This window comes from Grus americana, chromosome 8, assembly GCF_028858705.1.
Source record: "Grus americana isolate bGruAme1 chromosome 8, bGruAme1.mat, whole genome shotgun sequence".
NCBI classification, from domain to species: domain Eukaryota; kingdom Metazoa; phylum Chordata; class Aves; order Gruiformes; family Gruidae; genus Grus; species Grus americana.
Window position 1 is genome coordinate 35,560,622 of NC_072859.1, and position 17,294 is coordinate 35,577,915.

The window sequence follows — 17,294 nt, forward strand, 5'->3', positions numbered from 1 at the left end:
TGATGTTTAAATCATCCGCAGTTCATGACTTTGCAGATCAAGCATCTGGCACCGAAGTAGACTGAGTTGATTACAAACTCCTACCTTCTAAACTTTTAATTAATTACTTCATAATTCTCACTTCTTTTTAATAAGGTCACTGAAATAAAGTTAACTGGATTATCCTCCTCTCTTTCATGCGATTTTTCTTTCACTGATGTAAATATGAGTTAAAGAAACATTAGGCTTTTTCCTTTTTTATCATCTATCTTGATTAATTTTGTTGGTACCAAAAGATGTAGCTATGTAATGAGTAACGGTGACCTAGGCTTGACTTGGTGGTCTCGTTAAGGCATTGAGCAGGGATTTGGGAGACTGAAATCCAACTTCAAGCTCTGCCAGAGCTTCCCTGGTTGACTGCGGCCAGCTCGCCAGACCTCACCGGGTCTCGCCGCTCCCTGTACCCGCACGTGGGACGGCGACGGAGAGGCGGCCGCTTCCCTTCCGCCGTGGTTAGTTATTGATCCTGGCACTGGACAGGAACTTTTTGTGCACAAGATCTGGGGTTTAATCTGCGAGCGTACAATATTTAATGCAATGTAGCCTGAATTGCATTTTGGGATGCTATTGTAAAAAGCCAAAAAGGAGATAAAAATGGAAGAGAAGCGACGGGGGCGGGATGGATTTATTGAACGTAACGTCGTAACTGCCAAGGACCAAGCGGGGACCATCTACAGGCTTAGCCAGGGCTGGCAGAAATGTCAGTTTTGTGGCCTCTCTACTATGTTTTACTCATGGAAATTAAGGCATCTTTAACCCATTAAAATGTATTTATTCTCTGAAACACTTACAAGAATATGTTTGGAAATTGTCAGCCCAAATAGCAGGGAAGAGGACATTCCAAATGACCTCACACACACCCCAGAAAAAAGAAAAAGAGAGAGTTGGATTTACACGGCTTTTAAAGTGGAGTTCCACGGCAAACAATTTTGCAATCTGGAGTTTGAACCTATTTGGGAGCTTATGATCAGACATAAGTCTTTATTAATTTAATTTGTGCCACAATGCACACCCCCCTGGCTCTTGCAGCTCTGCTGTTTTCAGCAGGAGAATGTCTTCTTTCAACGCCACTCGACAGAACACAGCCTGCAGGGCAGAGGAATTTTAAAGGGCTAAAACTTTGCTTTTAAATTTTCTTTTTCTCCTGTTATTTCCTGTGCTGCTCTAGGTCTACTGCTGATCATTTATTCACAATGTAAAAGGAAACCCAGCCCTCTGACTGAATGATTTTACTTTGGCTAAAGACCTGCTTTTCCCTTCATTTATTTCTCCCCAATAGCAGAAGTTGTTTCTAATCTTGACGTACAAAGCCACGAAAAATATTAAAAGGAAACACAGAACTGCTTCCATAAAATGTTATTATATCATCCCTGTGAACCCCGTTCAGCAGGAAAGGATATATAAGCTTATAGCACCAATTAGCTGTTTGATGTTTCCTTCCAGTCGCGGTTACTTTCCGAGGGGTCATCCTCCACCTCAAAGGACGCATCAATCTTGCATCCTCCCCTCCCGCGTCCCAGCACACGGAAGGTGAAGCGATGGCTTTATTAGCAGCGTAAGTACGAAGCGACCTGTTTAAAAGCGCTTGCGCGCACAAGTCCTGCTTGGCGCTGGGTAGATAACGACCGCAGTAAGTGCGATGCAGATCTCTAAATTACCGTGCAGAACCCGATGTTGACTCAAGGTGGGATCCCACCCGTGTGGGATGAGGGGTCGGTGCGACTCCCATCCCACCCACCGGGCATCCACCGCATGGCTGGATATTGTTAATATCTGTAGCAATGTGTACATAAAGATATGAGCTGGAGTGGAAAGAAATGGCCGCAATCGTCACCGAGGTGGGACGGGGCACCCGCCAGGGATGCTGATCCCGCTCTGCCGCTCAGCAGACGCAGGACCTCTCTCTACAAGCAGGGAGCTCGGCAGCTTTCCCTTCGTGCTGAGAGCGCTACGCAGGAAAAAATACAGGGACAGTGATTGTTTTTATCTTTATCCTGAAAATGGCTCACTTCTGGCTATGCTTCATGGCGCTGGTGCCTACTGCCCGCATAAAGTACAACTGAAATAATGTTGGAGTAACTGAATATATATACACAACGGAAATAAAAATTGATACTGTCACAGCTTCCTCCTTCCACCTTCCCTACCTGATGGCGTACGAATACTTCTGCAATCCCTCAGCAACCCCCTCACGTAAGCAGCGCGTTCACGGGTCCTCACGCAACAGCCGCCGCCGAGGACGGTTATACGAATGCGCGCGCCACGGCTTTTCGGCTGCACTCATAACACAATGTTCCCGATGCAACGAATTCTCTGGGCTCTCACAGAGCTGGAGTCTAACATTCTCACAAACCATCGGGCTCTAAAGGTCCAGCGTTAAGGATAATTAGTTTGAGGAGCATTTAATACCCGTTATTTGTAAGGGATTTTGGTGTGCCATATGTATTAATAGAGATTGCCATTTAAATTCTTCTGGTTTAGATTCATTGCTTTATTACTCATAAAAATGCAAAAGAAAATGTTAATGATGATTACACCAAAGACTAATAAGTTAAAGCCTTAGGTTATACTTTGCATTTCTGAAGATATAAATGCAATTGCTTAATAATTATGCATATTTTTAACTATTGAGTTATTATTTCTCTATATACTTGTAGTTAACCTAATTAATTTTAAGCTCCTGTTTATAAGTTTTATATATGCAATTAATTTCCACCTTTTTTTTAGCCCCTTGCACAAGGACATTAACTATTATAAAGACAATCAAAACTAAGAATTGTTCACCTTGGAACAATACAATAAATATTACCTTCACGTGTGTAAATCTGACTGTTGTTCTGCAGCGCTTACAATAGAAATAAATGGATTGCTCTTATTAACTATATTGGGATCTTAGTATTTCTGTGAGAAAACTGGACTGGAAGAAACAAACCCTATGGATTTCAATGCAAAATCAGCTTGTTTTGTCTTCACTTGTTTATTTTGGTTTTAATTAATTTCTATTAAATTTGTAAATCTAATAGAATTTGTATTTTCAAAAAATTGCTTTATTCATTCGAATTTTGCTTTTTTTAAGCATAATTCTTGTTTTTATAACAAAGCTTGTGATGGCACACACCAGAGAAGACACCTGGGGTGCTCAGATGAAATACTGCATCTTTTAAATGCCAACAGAATTTACGGAAAGCTGCCCACCTGAAGCTTCAAGGGGGTAGGACATACCCCCGCAGGCAGGTAAGCTGAGTGCTATGGGGGCAGGAAGAAGACCTTCGGGGCTGTGGGGCTTGCTGATGGGGATAAAGCGCCTGGTGAATCCTTCCTTGCAGCTGAGCTGCTCGGGAAGAGGACGAGCTTTCCAAGGAGCGACCTGCCACCTTGCGCACGGGTGCGGGAGCGCCGCGGATGAAGCATTTTGGTGCTCTCCCCCGGGCTGCCCTTGAGGAAAGGAGCCCACAAACCAATTCATCCTCCTCCTTTAAAACTCGCATTAAAATAGTCCTGGAGGATCGTTGGAGACGGGCCACTGGGCTGCCGGCGCAGCTGATGGCCATGCCCACCTGCAAACTGCGCACAAGAGATTGCGCGCCGGGCTCTGTCTCACCGCATCCATCAGGCGTCTCTTATTCGATACTCTTCCGACGTGATCATCAACGCACGTCTTGTGGCCTTGTCCTGTCCCTGAGGACAGCTGACCCTTCCACGGCGTGCTGCAGTGGCGGCACTGGCTGGTTCTGAACACGTCTTGACATCATAGAGGAAACGAGGATGTTTCTGGCAATATTTGGTATCAACGGTAAAATGTGAAGGCTGTAAACCTTCTGTGAGCTCGGCACCTTGACATGGTGACTAGGTTGAATACCGTGCAAAACAACCAAGTTTTGAGCCGTGCAGGAGACCTATACCAACCTGAGAGACCCCTGCAGAGTACCTATACCTGCAGGGACCTACACCTCGACTGTCATACCGGTATTTTCCTCTTATATTTTTACATCTTGTTCAACTGTCAGCAGAGTAGGAGTGCGGATTTAAACCTGATTTTGGCAGGTCGGAGACCCTTCTGGGCTAATTATCTATCTGCAGGGGCCCAGAGCCAAAGGCACATATGGTCTATGGCTACAGACATCCAAGACAAGTGAAAGAAAGAAAAAAAAAGCTTTAAAATGTGCTTAGCTGACGTTTCCCATCCATGAACTATTTTTTCTAGTACATGTCCAGTAACGATTTGCAATTGGTTTAAACACATACCTTGTACAGTTAAGTGCACCTGCATCGTTCTAGGAGTGTGTTGAGTTTGCACAGAACAAGTGTATGGACCGTCATCTGTCACGTCTACGTCCTGTATCTGCAGGCTGTATTCTCTTCTATTTGCTGTTGCGATTGAAACTCGAGGGTCTACTGACCACTTATCACTTCCAGCAAAAATAATACTCGACCGATTCAGCCAGGCACCTTTTGAAGCTCCATCTTCCAAGTAACACCTGGGAAAAAAGGTGAAACCATAAGTATGAAAATGTAAGAGCTTTTAAATACCGTCAACTTGCTATTGATTCTTAGACTGAATAGAGCTGTAATATATTAGAGTCGAACCTCAAAACACAAGTCACTTGTTAATTCACAAATCATCATAAAACCAAAAGCCTATCTTACAAACACACAATAAACAAATATATTTTCCTGCTGTGAGTGTTCAGTGGAGCAATAGGTAGAAAGCCTAAGTTATTTCTGCACTGGACTCAATGACTTCATCGAAGCAGCCCTTTCTGCTCCAGTTTCAGCCCCAAAGGATCAGGAGTAGGCATATGTGCCTGTGCATAATTACTGTCCCTTTCTCAAGACACGATAAACTTCTGCTTGCTTAGTTAAGGGACCAAGAGATTTTTTTTCCACCAAAAACTATAATGACATCTTAGAATCCAAATCAATATTTTTTTCTTTTCAAAAGGTTATTAGATTTGTCATTGTTAATCAGATTCAAGACATCTCGTTTAAAGCAAGCATGGATTTCCCTGCTGACAACAACAATGAAATACAAACCATCGTTCTACTAAATGTTTTTTAAAACATCATTGGTGTGGTAGTGACTCAAACAAATGTGATTTGTTCACTATGCTGTGTTTTAGCTTTTTTACAATTATTATTAGAACAATAACTAAAAATAGTGCTCTTCAGGGTATGACAGTCGCCTTAGCCAGAGCTCAGTGAATACCACCACCGCTACAGTCAGAAGCAGATGTACCCCAGACAGATTCCTTGCCTCCTAAATTTTAGTTCAGAAATATTCCTCCATAAAGCAAAGACTTCGGTGTTTTGGTTTTTTTTACAATGAGTAAAAAGTACAGCTGGAGAACGAAAACACATATATCTGAAGAGTTTGACAGCATTTCTACACAATATCTCGGGGGTTTGAACATGGCACCGGAGATTGCAGGGGAATTGCGAGCTGAATGCACCGGTGTAGGCACTGCGAACTGCCTGAAACTAATCAGTTGAGAAATATAAAGAACAAGGTATATTGCAAAATCTCATTTGTAGTCCATTTCGCCATCTGTAGACTCAAAAACCAGTCGGAGTATTAAAGGTCAATGTTAATTGAAAATCTTTTCTGTAGATATGCAACCAAAAAAAAAGCCGCCCATGCGGAACAGAAGTATAACCTTCTACTAAGGTAATTAGGCGCTGCAATATGCTGCTGCTGTCAATATTTTGTATGGCGCATTAGGAAGCATTTGCAATTTCTCTCTAAAATAGCTTTCCATCATAAGTTGCTCACTTGCACACTGGGATGAGCAGACCCGCACTGTGACTATTAGATATTATTGTCTAGCCCTGAGAATAACACGGCGTCAAGCGCAATTCCTAAAACTTTGTGGGAAGAGCGGTAAGAAGCTGGTGAATAGCGCTGGCAGCGCTTCTCAGCACAACGAGGTAAATAAGAAGGAAAGCGGACGTTTGTTGGGGCAGGATCCCTGCAGAGCAGAGCGGGTGCTGGTGCTCCTGAACCTCGGACGGGCAGAGCGGTGGCCGGGGAGATGCCAGAGGATGTGAAGCTGCGCTGGAGCCGAGGAACCTGTGTGGCTGGCGGAGCTAAAGAGTGGCCACCCAGTGGCACGCAGGGCGGTAGGATAAAAACGGTCCCAGGAGATGCTCTAATTTTTAAGGCAATCGATGGCTTTGGAGTAGCCATCAAACTTTTCCGTCATCTGGAACGAGGGGAGTGATGCTGGTGACAGGTGGGAGAGCAGGAGAGAAAAGGACACCAAGCACCGCTCCTCAGCCCCACGGGCATTTGACTCGGTGTTCAACGGATGCTTGGACAATGCAGCCTTTGTTCTACGCTGCAGTGTTTGACAGGGAAAGCAATCCCTAGGCAAGGCAGCCTAGGAACACGCTCTCGAACCTCAGCCAGAACGATGATTTTGGTGAGCGATCAGGAAAGCACGTGACAGAGCAGCAAGTGAGGAAAGAAAACAAAAAAACGGGCAGAAAACCAGTAAACACCAGTAGAGCACAGGACTGTGTGAAGTATGAGAATACAAGGAGAATACAAACACTGGAGATACCTCAAGGACCACCTTGCCATAGACAAGGAAATGTTTGTCATAAAAACAGGAGGGCTGGAGGCAGGAGATGAGACCCGAACAAAAGAGAGCGGTGATAGTTTGGGTAGAGAGCATGGGGAAAGAGGACTGGGAGAAGGGTGCCCAGGAGGAACGGCCAGCAAGGAGAGTCCCTCTCGGTGGCCAAGGAGTGAGGGGATCGAAGGGCAGAGAGAGCACGCTGAAGGAGCTTACTTCTATGAGCTGATGAAAAAGCCTGAGGTTAAGGACATTAAACTGGGCTCAGCCCTATACGCCGCTTTTCCATAAAGAAGGTGACATCCAGCGTGTGGGACAGGGCAGAGCAGTGAACGGAGTCAGGGGCAGAGAAAAACCTCGATGGGCTCACGGCTGAGAGCCTGAAACTGCAAATCCAGGAGCGTGCGGGGCTTGCTTAGACAATCGGAAAGGGACGGTATGTGACTGGGACATCACAAACGTATCATCTACATTTAAGGAAAAGCAGAGAGTGAATCAGGCAAATTTTAGGCTAACCACCATGCCCACAATAGAATTTAAGGCTTTAAAACAACTTTAAAAGTTGAAGGAAGGTAATACAAAGTGCACCAGACTAATGGGACATTTTTATTTGATAAAGAGGATTTTTACATGAAGGAAATCCAACAGAAGAAGAGAATGCAATAGATCTCGTCTCTTTGATAAAACATTAAAATAGCACAACTATGGAAACTGTTAGGTGGGAGAAAATGGTGATTTCGTAGCTTAAGCGTATGGTGGTATTGTTTAAGGGGAAGAATGACGTTCCCTTTAGGAATAAGAAACTAGAAGCATCAAGCTGAAATTCTTCAGAAATGGATCATGAAAATAACGATTCATTTAATTAATGAACCCAACATGAAATCTGAAAGGGTTCTGAGAGAACCTGCGTTACGGTATGGGATAAAACCCCACCGTTTATGTAGCAGGGAACTGGGGTGTCACGGGGAAGTATCACTTTGAGGATGGAGAGCACAGCAGACGCCTGTGAATCCCTGCAGGAGGAGTTTTGTGGGGCTGCTCCCGTTCGGAGAAGGCAAGGAGCCGCTTTCAAAGTCTTACGAACATTTTCAAACTGATTCTAATGAACAGAAGACTGGGGAGAAATAGAGGAACCTCAGATTCGCTGACGTTTTTCTACAATGCGCTTCTTTTCTGCTGGTGTTTCTGCAGCAGCTGGATACAGTCAGTTATAAATGAGTGCTTTTGAAGGTAGCCCCTAGTTTCAGGGTGCGTTTACCATTTTATTTAACTCCCTCGTTGTTTATACACATGCACACATCCAAAAACATGCAGAAAAGCGTTAGCACTCTGGCTTCTTCCCACAAGACAGAAAATCAGCCTCCTTGTCCTCCTCTCCCAGCACAGAAAACCAGCCTCGCCTTGCAGTCCCTGCTCTCGTGAAGCTTGTAGGGAAAAAAAGGTCTTGCTTAAAAAAAAAAAAAAAAAAAAAAGAGATAAAGAAAGTAGAAATTTTTAGTTATTAATTAAAGACAAAAGTGGAATTGTCATCAGATGCATAGCGAAGCCCTTGAAAACCACGCTGAGAAGGGCAGTGCGCAGGGCTGCCGTGGTGGCAGCTTCAAAGCATCTTCACAACCTTCTCACAGCGCCTGCTCTGAGAGCTGGAGAGGGACCGCTTACCGGGGCAGGGAGTGACAGGCCAAGGGGAATGGCCTGAAGCTGCAGGAGGGGAGATGGAGATGGGATGTGAGGCAGAAATCCTTCCCTGTGAGGGTGCTGAGGCCCTGGCACAGGGTGCCCAGAGAAGCTGTGGCTGCCCCTGGCTCCCTGGCAGTGGTCAAGGCCAGGCTGGATGGGGCTTTGGGCAACCTGGGCTAGTGGAGGGTGTCCCTGCCCATGGCAGGGGTGGCACTGGGTGGGCTGGGAGGTCCCTTCCCACCCAAACCAGTCTGGGATTCTGTGAAATTCCCAAAGGTTCCCCAAAACCTTCTCATCTAAACACAGCCCTTTTGATATCAAGGCTTTCCTGCTGAGAAAAGGCAAGATACAGCAGTGCAGAAAGGAACATGAGACCTCTTGCTCTGTTTCTTGATATATAAACGTATTTTCTCAAAATAACTTTCTAAAATAAATAAGAAATTTGGCTTTATTAATTCATAGGTTCATGGTTATTGTGGATAGAGATGAAAACTGGCTAAGCCCAACTTTCTTCTATACCTCACTAGTTAACAAAAAATATGCAGTATACAATTGCTGTATAAAACATGAAAACCAAGGACTAAAAATGGAACAGATGTTTAGTTGCTGAGAAAGATTTTCAAGTATGATGAAAAAAAAACCAAACACAAAAGGTATTTCTACAAATGTAACTAGGAGAAAACATTTCAGTCTTTTTCAGACCCTGACGAAACATGTGGTATTGTGGAAGCGCATTGGTTTCAAACTAAAAATTGTATTCCAGATAAGGTTCTTTGAAAATAGGTTAAATATTTTACCTCAGACAAGCTCCTTCAATAGCCCAAAGCAGTCTTTTCTCTACATTTACTCAAAACCCATGCAAGTTCCCTAACACTGTGGGAGTGAACTGATTTGATAATGTTGCAGAATTTGGCTGAAATGTTTTGCACAGAATAGCCTTCAAATTAAATAGCAGCCAACATGCTGTATTTTCCCACTACGCACGCGGGATGCAAAGGATAAAGTGCATATTTACTCCACGGAAGAAGCAATCAAATGATTCATCTCAGAAATGTTTTCTAATCTAACAAATTTAATCCCTTTCTGTTTGCAAATCACTTCTCATTTCTGAAAATGCATTTACTGCTTAAAACTATTCTGCAGGCAACTTGGACTACACATTCATCCGTGTGTGTTCCTGGCCATTGGAGGCAATGCTTCTGCACTGTACGCATTGCAGAGGAACAGAAATAAGGAAAATAGGGATTTTTTTTTCCCCTTTAAATGAAGTCTTGGGGTTTTTTCCCCCCATGTCTTTATAATTCTCTATGAGGCAGCAGTCTTTCCACATACGTTTTGTCTGACATAACCAACCAATTGGGTATGGATGAACATTTGCAAAGAATAAACACCGAGATCAACAAAAATACCGACCCCAAGCAAGCCCATGGGATCTGAGCAGTGCGCATGGACTCAGACTGCAACACCGCAACCGCCCCTGCACAACCTCTGCATTTCTCCCTACAACTGTATTTCTCACATACTTGATCTCTGGATGCACTTCTTAATTTTAACTAAGTATTTTAACATTATTCTTTAAGCTGCAGATCATAATCATAGAATCATAGAATCATTAAGGTTGGAAAAGACCTCTAGGATCATCAAGTCCAACCGTCGACCCAACACCACCATGTCTACTAAACCATGTCCCGAATTGCCACATCTACACGTTTTTTGAACACCTCCAGGGATGGTGACTCCACCACCTCTCTGGGCAGCCTGCTCCAATGCCTGATAAGTGATAACTCTATTATTTTCATTGCACGCACATGAACATATCTGGAAACACATTGGCTCTTTGGATTGAAACCCCATGATGGTTCAGCTCCTACAAGACGAATTGCCTCGCTGCACGTGCCACTCCCTCTGTCCATGTCCCTCTCCACACTGCTGCACCGGCCGGGATCGGGGCACACGTGGTGACAACCCAGGCATCGCATGAGCGAGGACTGGGAGGAATGGCAGCTACGAAGAGACGAGACCTCGCAAAGGAAACGGATGAGAACTACCAGGAACTGAGCTGAGCGGGTCTGCGTGCCCCGTGCACGTGCTGGGGTGCAGCTCAGCCGGGCGGTGCGACGTCCACGCTCTGCGCCTGGGGTGCACAGGACAATGCTAACCAAAGTCCTCCATGAGAACCTCCATGTCCTTAGGACTGCAGCACTCTAGTTGAGCAAAATAGGTTACAAATCCTAAACCAGGAGTCACCAATTCCAGTTTTACTAAAAACTTAAAATTTGGGTTTGCGCTCTGGAACGATTTGCCCCTTAACTCTTCTAAACTCTTCTTCCCATTTCAGGGAACTTCTAAACAGAAGTTTTCAGCAAACCTGAGAAGTGAGGTTGAGCAGAGTTTTGATTTCATGTGAACCTATGAAGAGCTGTCAGCCTTCCGCTGCAGCTCCCTCAGGATGAGTCTGAGCCTTCAAGCTAAGAGCCCAACGCTTCTTCAGCTTCTCCTGGTTTTAAATGCCACAAATACATTGAATAGTGACGCCAGATCAATGCGCAGTTCCAGGTCAGCACACACAAATCCCGGTGGGATCACGCCACTGAATGAGCACCACGACTACGGGAGCCGTGGTTGGCCACCACCGATCGCTGGCAGACAAGTCAAGCCAAAGCATGCTGATGTTAATAAAGTCCAACAGTAAAATTTTTCTTACAGTAACGTATGGGAAATAATTTACTGAAAAGATGACAACCAGTATAAACTGCAAATATTAGTGGCCTTCCCTCTCTTCCCCCTTTCCTCTCTTTCCTTAAATTTTATTTATTTTTAAACTTCATGCACATCACGGCAGCATTTTCTGCAATGTAATTTTTAAAATCTATGCATAGGACCAATTATTTTTAGAAGTTAATAATAACACTGTAGCAGAATTAAAGAAACCGTAACAATCATTAAATAAAAGTGACTTTTGCTCTTTTTACCTTTACATTGCTCGGAAAAGTATTGATTAAACTATAGCTGAACTCAGAAGATAATTCTTCTATTTTTAAACTTGGAAGATTGGAAAAAAGAACAATTTGTTTTTTAACTGATGATTGTAATCAGAAATTCTCTACTCAACAAGCATAAAAAATAGATTTTAATGTTAACTGTCATATACAGCTGAAGGTATTTTATTATTTTTCTGATCATTATTAATGGGGATGATCTTCTGTAATTTGTGAGTACAGAAAAATACAGTCTCACTCGGCTTCCTTAAAGTTTTTAATCCTCTCTTTTTGGTACCTCCCACCTTCCTAGCTCTCCAGTCCATTATTTCCCCATAATTAAAACATAGACCTATTAATCTTTCTGAAAAACAGTTCTTCCCAGTTGCTTAATTAAAACCGCACACGGTCTCTTTTTACCAGAGCCTTCGTGGCGCCGGCAGGGTTGAGCTCCCGCCCCGCTGCCCTTGAAACGAGCTGCCCGGCGCTGCGCAGAAAGCTCTCCCACCTTCCCAGTATCACAGGGATGCTCGACGCCTGCCCGTCTCCATACATCCTTCCATACACTCTCCGGGGTTACACCTGGATAGTACCTGGGCTGGGGCGGTCCTTCAAATCAAAAAAGTCTTCATTCCCATAGGACCAAGAGCTGCCCTTATCCTCACCTCTGTGCAACTACTTACTCGACCCCGATTGCAAAGTGAAAAGGATAAGTAAGTTTGAAACTGTCCTAGACACCCGTAGGCAAATTCAAGCCATGCAACCCTGTACGTGCACCCATCCAGTCCACGGGTCTCCACTTAGTGCTCCCACCTCACCCGTGGCCGCTCGGGTCCCTCCCGGGGATCCGTGGGAGTGGAGCACCAGGAGCCGGCCGGGAAATGCCGCCCGGGGCTACGGCACTGCCCAGCTGCAGAGTCATTCCCAACACACCTCCGACAACACCGAGGGACACGCTGCCAGACGCGTCCTCCGCAGAACGCATCCCCCAAACAGTGAGACACGTCTTCCAGGTCAGGAGATGACTCACTTCTGTGTAGGCTGTGTCTCTAAAAACAGCAATCCTCGTGCGGTTCAGGTTAAAAGTTCCATCTCATTTACAGAAAGTCCTGGAATTCTTTATTTTCCCTGAAAACCTAGAATAATTTGACTTGAAAATTGTTACGGCTTTATGTAACTGGTGCTTTGGGTGCTGGAGGAGCCGCTGTAATGCCCACGAGGGATGACAGCATCCCCTTCCCATCACCCTGCAGTGGGTGAGTGCTCACCAAAGCACTTAACAGAGTTGTTATTGCTTACTACAGCATCTTTTTTTCCAGTGAAATTGGTTTTGGCATTGAGTTATAGCCACTTTCTTCAGAACATAGGAAACCTTTGCAAAAAACTGTGTTGCTAAAATTTTTCTTCTTTAAAGAAGATTGGCTTTGAGCTCAGCAGCAAGGGGAGAGAGAAACACGAGGGTCAGGGTTCAGCCTAGAAAAACACCCAGGAGCTCAGGACATGAAGTGCCACATCCAAGCTCCAGAGCCAGAAACTCACCCCTGCTAAGAACTTTTACAAAGCCCTTTTACTGATGATCTGATCTGGGTCTTCTCTGGGTTCTCCGTGCATTCTTACAAATAACATCTTAAAAGTTTGTTACTCTAAGGAAACTTCTCTGGACAATAAAAATAACTCAGGCGCAATTAGAGGTGATCCTTTTACTTTTGTCCTCAAGATCAGTTTCCTCATGTCTACTACAGCTCAAAGCATGGGATACTGCATAAAAAAATGTGCAGCGGCTTATTATCATTTATTTATTTACCAGACACTCTCAGACTGATGCATCGATGGTCAGTGACCGGGCTGGCGTACGCCAAACCCCGGCAACTCCATGCCTGACGCTCGAGATCCCCCCCAGAAGCAACAGATTTCCTATTTACGTATGAAACATGCAGAGGATCACGTATCCTGCACAGGGAGACTCCTGTGTCCTGAATGGGACAGAAATCTGCAAAGGCAGCTTCTGGAAAGTCTGGTAAACAGGAGTGAGGTAAAACAGGGGAGACAAGCAGTTGTTCTAAACCAGAGTTTAAAATCAGAACCCCAAAACTTTGTCTCACGGCAGCCAAACCAGATCTAAAATAAACAACCGGCTTTGCTTAGCCTGACATCTCCGCTGCGCGCCGAAGTCCCCAGCTGTCCCCCTGACAAAGCCTTCAGCTCAAGCGACGACAGCGGCGTTCGCTGAGAGCCGTGGGGTTTCCTTACAGGAGCCGCACCCCTCCGAGCGGCTCTCCCCGGGGGCCGGACCGCTCCTGCCCCCCCAAACACCAAACCCACCGCGCATCCTTGTGCGCTGCGTTTCTGAACGGCGCCGGGCGAGCTGGGACTAAAGAGACGTGCTGCTAATGGGTCGAATATAGATTTCAGGTCCTTTCTCTCCATGCAGCCACCAGTTGAGAGCACGCGTTCGCGACCTTTGCAGCACCTAACGCAGGTCTGCAGACACCGCAAACTCTGCTTTGATCCCCTGCGAGCCCCTGCCGGCAGCGTCCTGCCTCCCGGCCCCCCACACCACCGCGTCCACCGCTGCTCCCAGCAGCCCCTCGCCCGCCTGGCCGCCAACCCCCTTCTCCTTCCTCCCACCCTGGTGCCCATCGCCCTTCTCCGCAACCAGCGGTCCCAGCGTCTCTGCCGCTCTGTGTCTATCCGTGCCCGCGGCGGAAGGAGCTCTGACTGTACCCTGAGGTGTTGACGTGCACAAATGAGCCTTCTGCCTCGGACTTTTGCTCTGCGTGCGTTCTGCTTTCTAAGCACCATAAACTGTAGTTGGTACCAAATCCTTTTTTGGGGCAAGTTTTCTCTTCGGGTTCAAAAGATGCAGCGCGTCTCCCCCGCAGAGGATGGGGAGTCTCCAGAGCCGCTCTCCATTGGGAAGGAGATGCCACGGGGCAAAGAGCAGCCTGCTCTGCTGCACCGACAGCGGAGGAGCTAACCGTGCCGCAGCATCTCCTCCCCTTCCAAGCTGAACAGACCAGACACGCCTGAGACGTTTTACCCAGTGTTTGCAGTCAAATAATTCATTTAGCACCATATCAATACACTTATTCATAATTACCTCCTTTAAATAAAGACGTCCTGCCGAACCTACTACCCTCTATTTTCCGTGATTCTCAGCAGTCCATTACATCGCTTTCTAAAACAGCGGCTCAGAACTGGAGATCTGCAAACTTAGGGAGAAACCAGGATAATTCTTTAAATATTTGCTGACTTGTGGACTTTTCCAAAAGGAGCAGATAACGGTGTGAGCTTTTTACCTGGCAAACCGCCTGAAATAAATGGGGATACGTGCTGCCTGCATTTTCATGAGTAATTAGCGTTATTAACCCCCCTGCTCTGCTCCTAAGCCGCTTCCACCGCTCCGGAGAATCAATGTACAGTTTATTAGCCCGGAGAACCCGCCAGATTTCCTGCTCTATCGCTGGGTGTGACAAAGTCACCAGGTACCTGCCAGCCTGGGGATGAATCGCAAGACAAGGTGGAGAGAGAAAGCAGAGCAAAACCTCTGGGAGAGAAAACAAAACCAAGCTTTTTCGTTACGCACCTCCAGCTTCTTGATTTGATAAACTCTGCTGCCTCGAGATGCTTTAAGATATTCTAGGAAATCTGTCTGCAGGTGAAACATGGATTAATCCCTAAATCTGAAACATTTTTAATTGGAAAATCAGTAGAATATTAGTAATTAACAGCAAAAGTGTTCACTCTTCTACTTCAAGATTTTTAATGCAATTTGCTCCACAGCTGATGCTATTTGAATTCACACCTGCATGGGTTTCAGGCTCAGCCCCTGCCAATCCACCCAAGCCGGGGCAGAGAACACTTTCACGGGGTTTTTCTGGCCTCCGACGCTCACCATAACCGCCAGCCATCACCACAACGCGCGTTTCCCTCCTGCCACAAAGAAGTGGGATTTTCCACGGCAAGGACAGAGAAAGTGTTAGCATCACGACTGCAATAAATTCATTTGTTGTTTTTATTTATGCAAAAATATTCCCACCCCTTTTCACAGATGGATTTTCATATTAAAATGAACAAAACAGTATGGTGTAAAGCTAAGAATTCTTAATTGTTAATTAATTATTTCTTGGAAGCACATAATATTTTCTCTTTGAAGGCTCAGAAACAACATCACACAAAATTATTGGTTTTGATAGCCTGCGTTTCATTTTCAGAGAATAACTCCCAGCTTAATCATACTATGTGAAATATTAAAAAGGAGCCGGCTGCTGCCTTTGATATTTGTTAATTCCTAAAGATTTATGATACAGAAACACTGACTTCCAGTAGTGATGAAGAAATTGCCAATGCATAAAAGTAAGGAAACAATTCACTGTGTGGTTTTGTCTCTATTATTTTGCACTTTTCTTAAGGGAGAGGGGTTTTTTAAAAATTGAGAGCCGATGGTGTTGATTTTATAGGACTAGATAAGTCAGCTGTTTCTTCCGATGGTGAAAGCCAACCCAGATGGCAATTCCCCCCCCCCCCCGGCTTTTTTGCCACACGACACTGAAACACAAATTAAAGGAATAAAAAGCAACATAAGCTCTGAGACCATGGCAAGGCAAAGGATCATGCCTAGAGGATGAGAAAACATCGGGGCCGTGAACATACCGTGTTACTTCTCAAATTTTCAATATCACGGGAGGTTATTGAAGGATTTTAGCATCCAGAAATACATGACCGAATTAAAAGAGCCGTGATACTAATTGACTGCATTTATTTCCACTTCAGAACAGCTAAATTAGTCTTTACTTTAATGCTGAAATGAAACAAGGGTTTCTTCACTGACGCAATAAGCTCTGACAAAAAACCGAGGGCTTCCAACGGGAGCCTGTTACCGTAACGCACGCTGGGTGTCGGATAGCTGTCATACCCCACGTCCACGGAGCCGCCGTGATTTGGTGAGGAATGACGCCCCGTGGCGATGCGGGGCGCACACCAGCTGCAGCACAGTGCCCCAAGGAGCCAGGCAGGACAGCAGCCCCGCCACCCGCGGCTGGGTGATGCCGGAGAATCGTCGCGCCGAATGCAAACGTCGCTCGAGTTCCGAGCTCAGGAGAAGGAGCCGGGGTCGCGGGGGCCCCCGGGAGGTCCCCAGGAGAGGAGGCAGGCGTGCGGCTGGGTGAGGAGACGCGGGCTCCCACGTGCACGGACCTCCTCGACATAAACCTGCCCCGCTTCCATTTCTGCACGTGCCTCCCAAAGGTTTTAGAGGAATAACCCAAAAGGCGGGTGTGAGAGGGACAAAGAGCAGACGCTATTTACCGTTCATTTAAATCGTATGATAAAAGAAAAATGTGGGAAACCTCCTCTAGATCTGCGCTCTCTTGGAGGATTCTCCGCGTCGCCCTGCCCAGACACCCCGTTATCAGCAGCCGGACGAGGGGGGAGCCCCTTGTGCTGCCGAGGGGTCTGCCCTGGCTTCCTTGGCCGCCCCCATCCCGCAGGGTCCTGCTGCCGCCAGGCTGGTCCCTGGGACCGCGCGGTGTGGTGAACCTCCTCACTTCTGCATCGTTGCCTCTTGCCCTCGGGAGATTTTATGATGCCTGCCTGCAGAGCCAACGCAACGGTGAGGTCAGCTCTACCTGCCCAGCTGTCGAGGAGGAAGAGCATCAACCACGGCGAGGAAAAAACATCTGCGAGGGCCTGGGTGCTCCCGCTCCACGGTGGAGCTCTGGTAACTTCACCTCTCCTTGCTGCAGGCAGGCACAGCCGTGGGCTGCAGCTGCCCACGCTCCGGGGATTTCTGAATTAATATTCAGGTTTTACGTCTCCCATGTTCTTCCCGAATCGGCTTTTTTCACTAACAAGGCTTAATGAAAAAACCAGTCTTTGGAAGTGAAAGCAAGGTGGATTTCAGGACTTCCTTATAATAACATCTAGAGCACGAGCAGATAGCAGGCACAAGGCGGGAGATAATTGTGCGCTGTGTCGTGTCCTTTATCGGATCAGTATTGACCCGGGACTCTTCTCCGAGAAG

At 46.0% G+C, this 17,294-nt stretch overlaps 1 protein-coding gene across 2 annotated transcripts in view; it reads right to left on the minus strand.

The window, feature by feature from the left end:
* Positions 1–17,294, minus strand: part of NEGR1 (neuronal growth regulator 1) — a 318,746-nt gene that overhangs the window by 178,190 nt on the left and 123,262 nt on the right. For both annotated transcript variants that reach the window (XR_008578049.1, XM_054833648.1), the window contains exon 2: positions 4,285–4,517. Coding sequence is in view for 1 of the 2 variants with exons in the window: in XM_054833648.1 (XP_054689623.1) it covers positions 4,285–4,517 (233 nt within the window). In the remaining variant the exon portion in view is untranslated. The remainder of the gene's footprint in view (positions 1–4,284; positions 4,518–17,294) is intronic.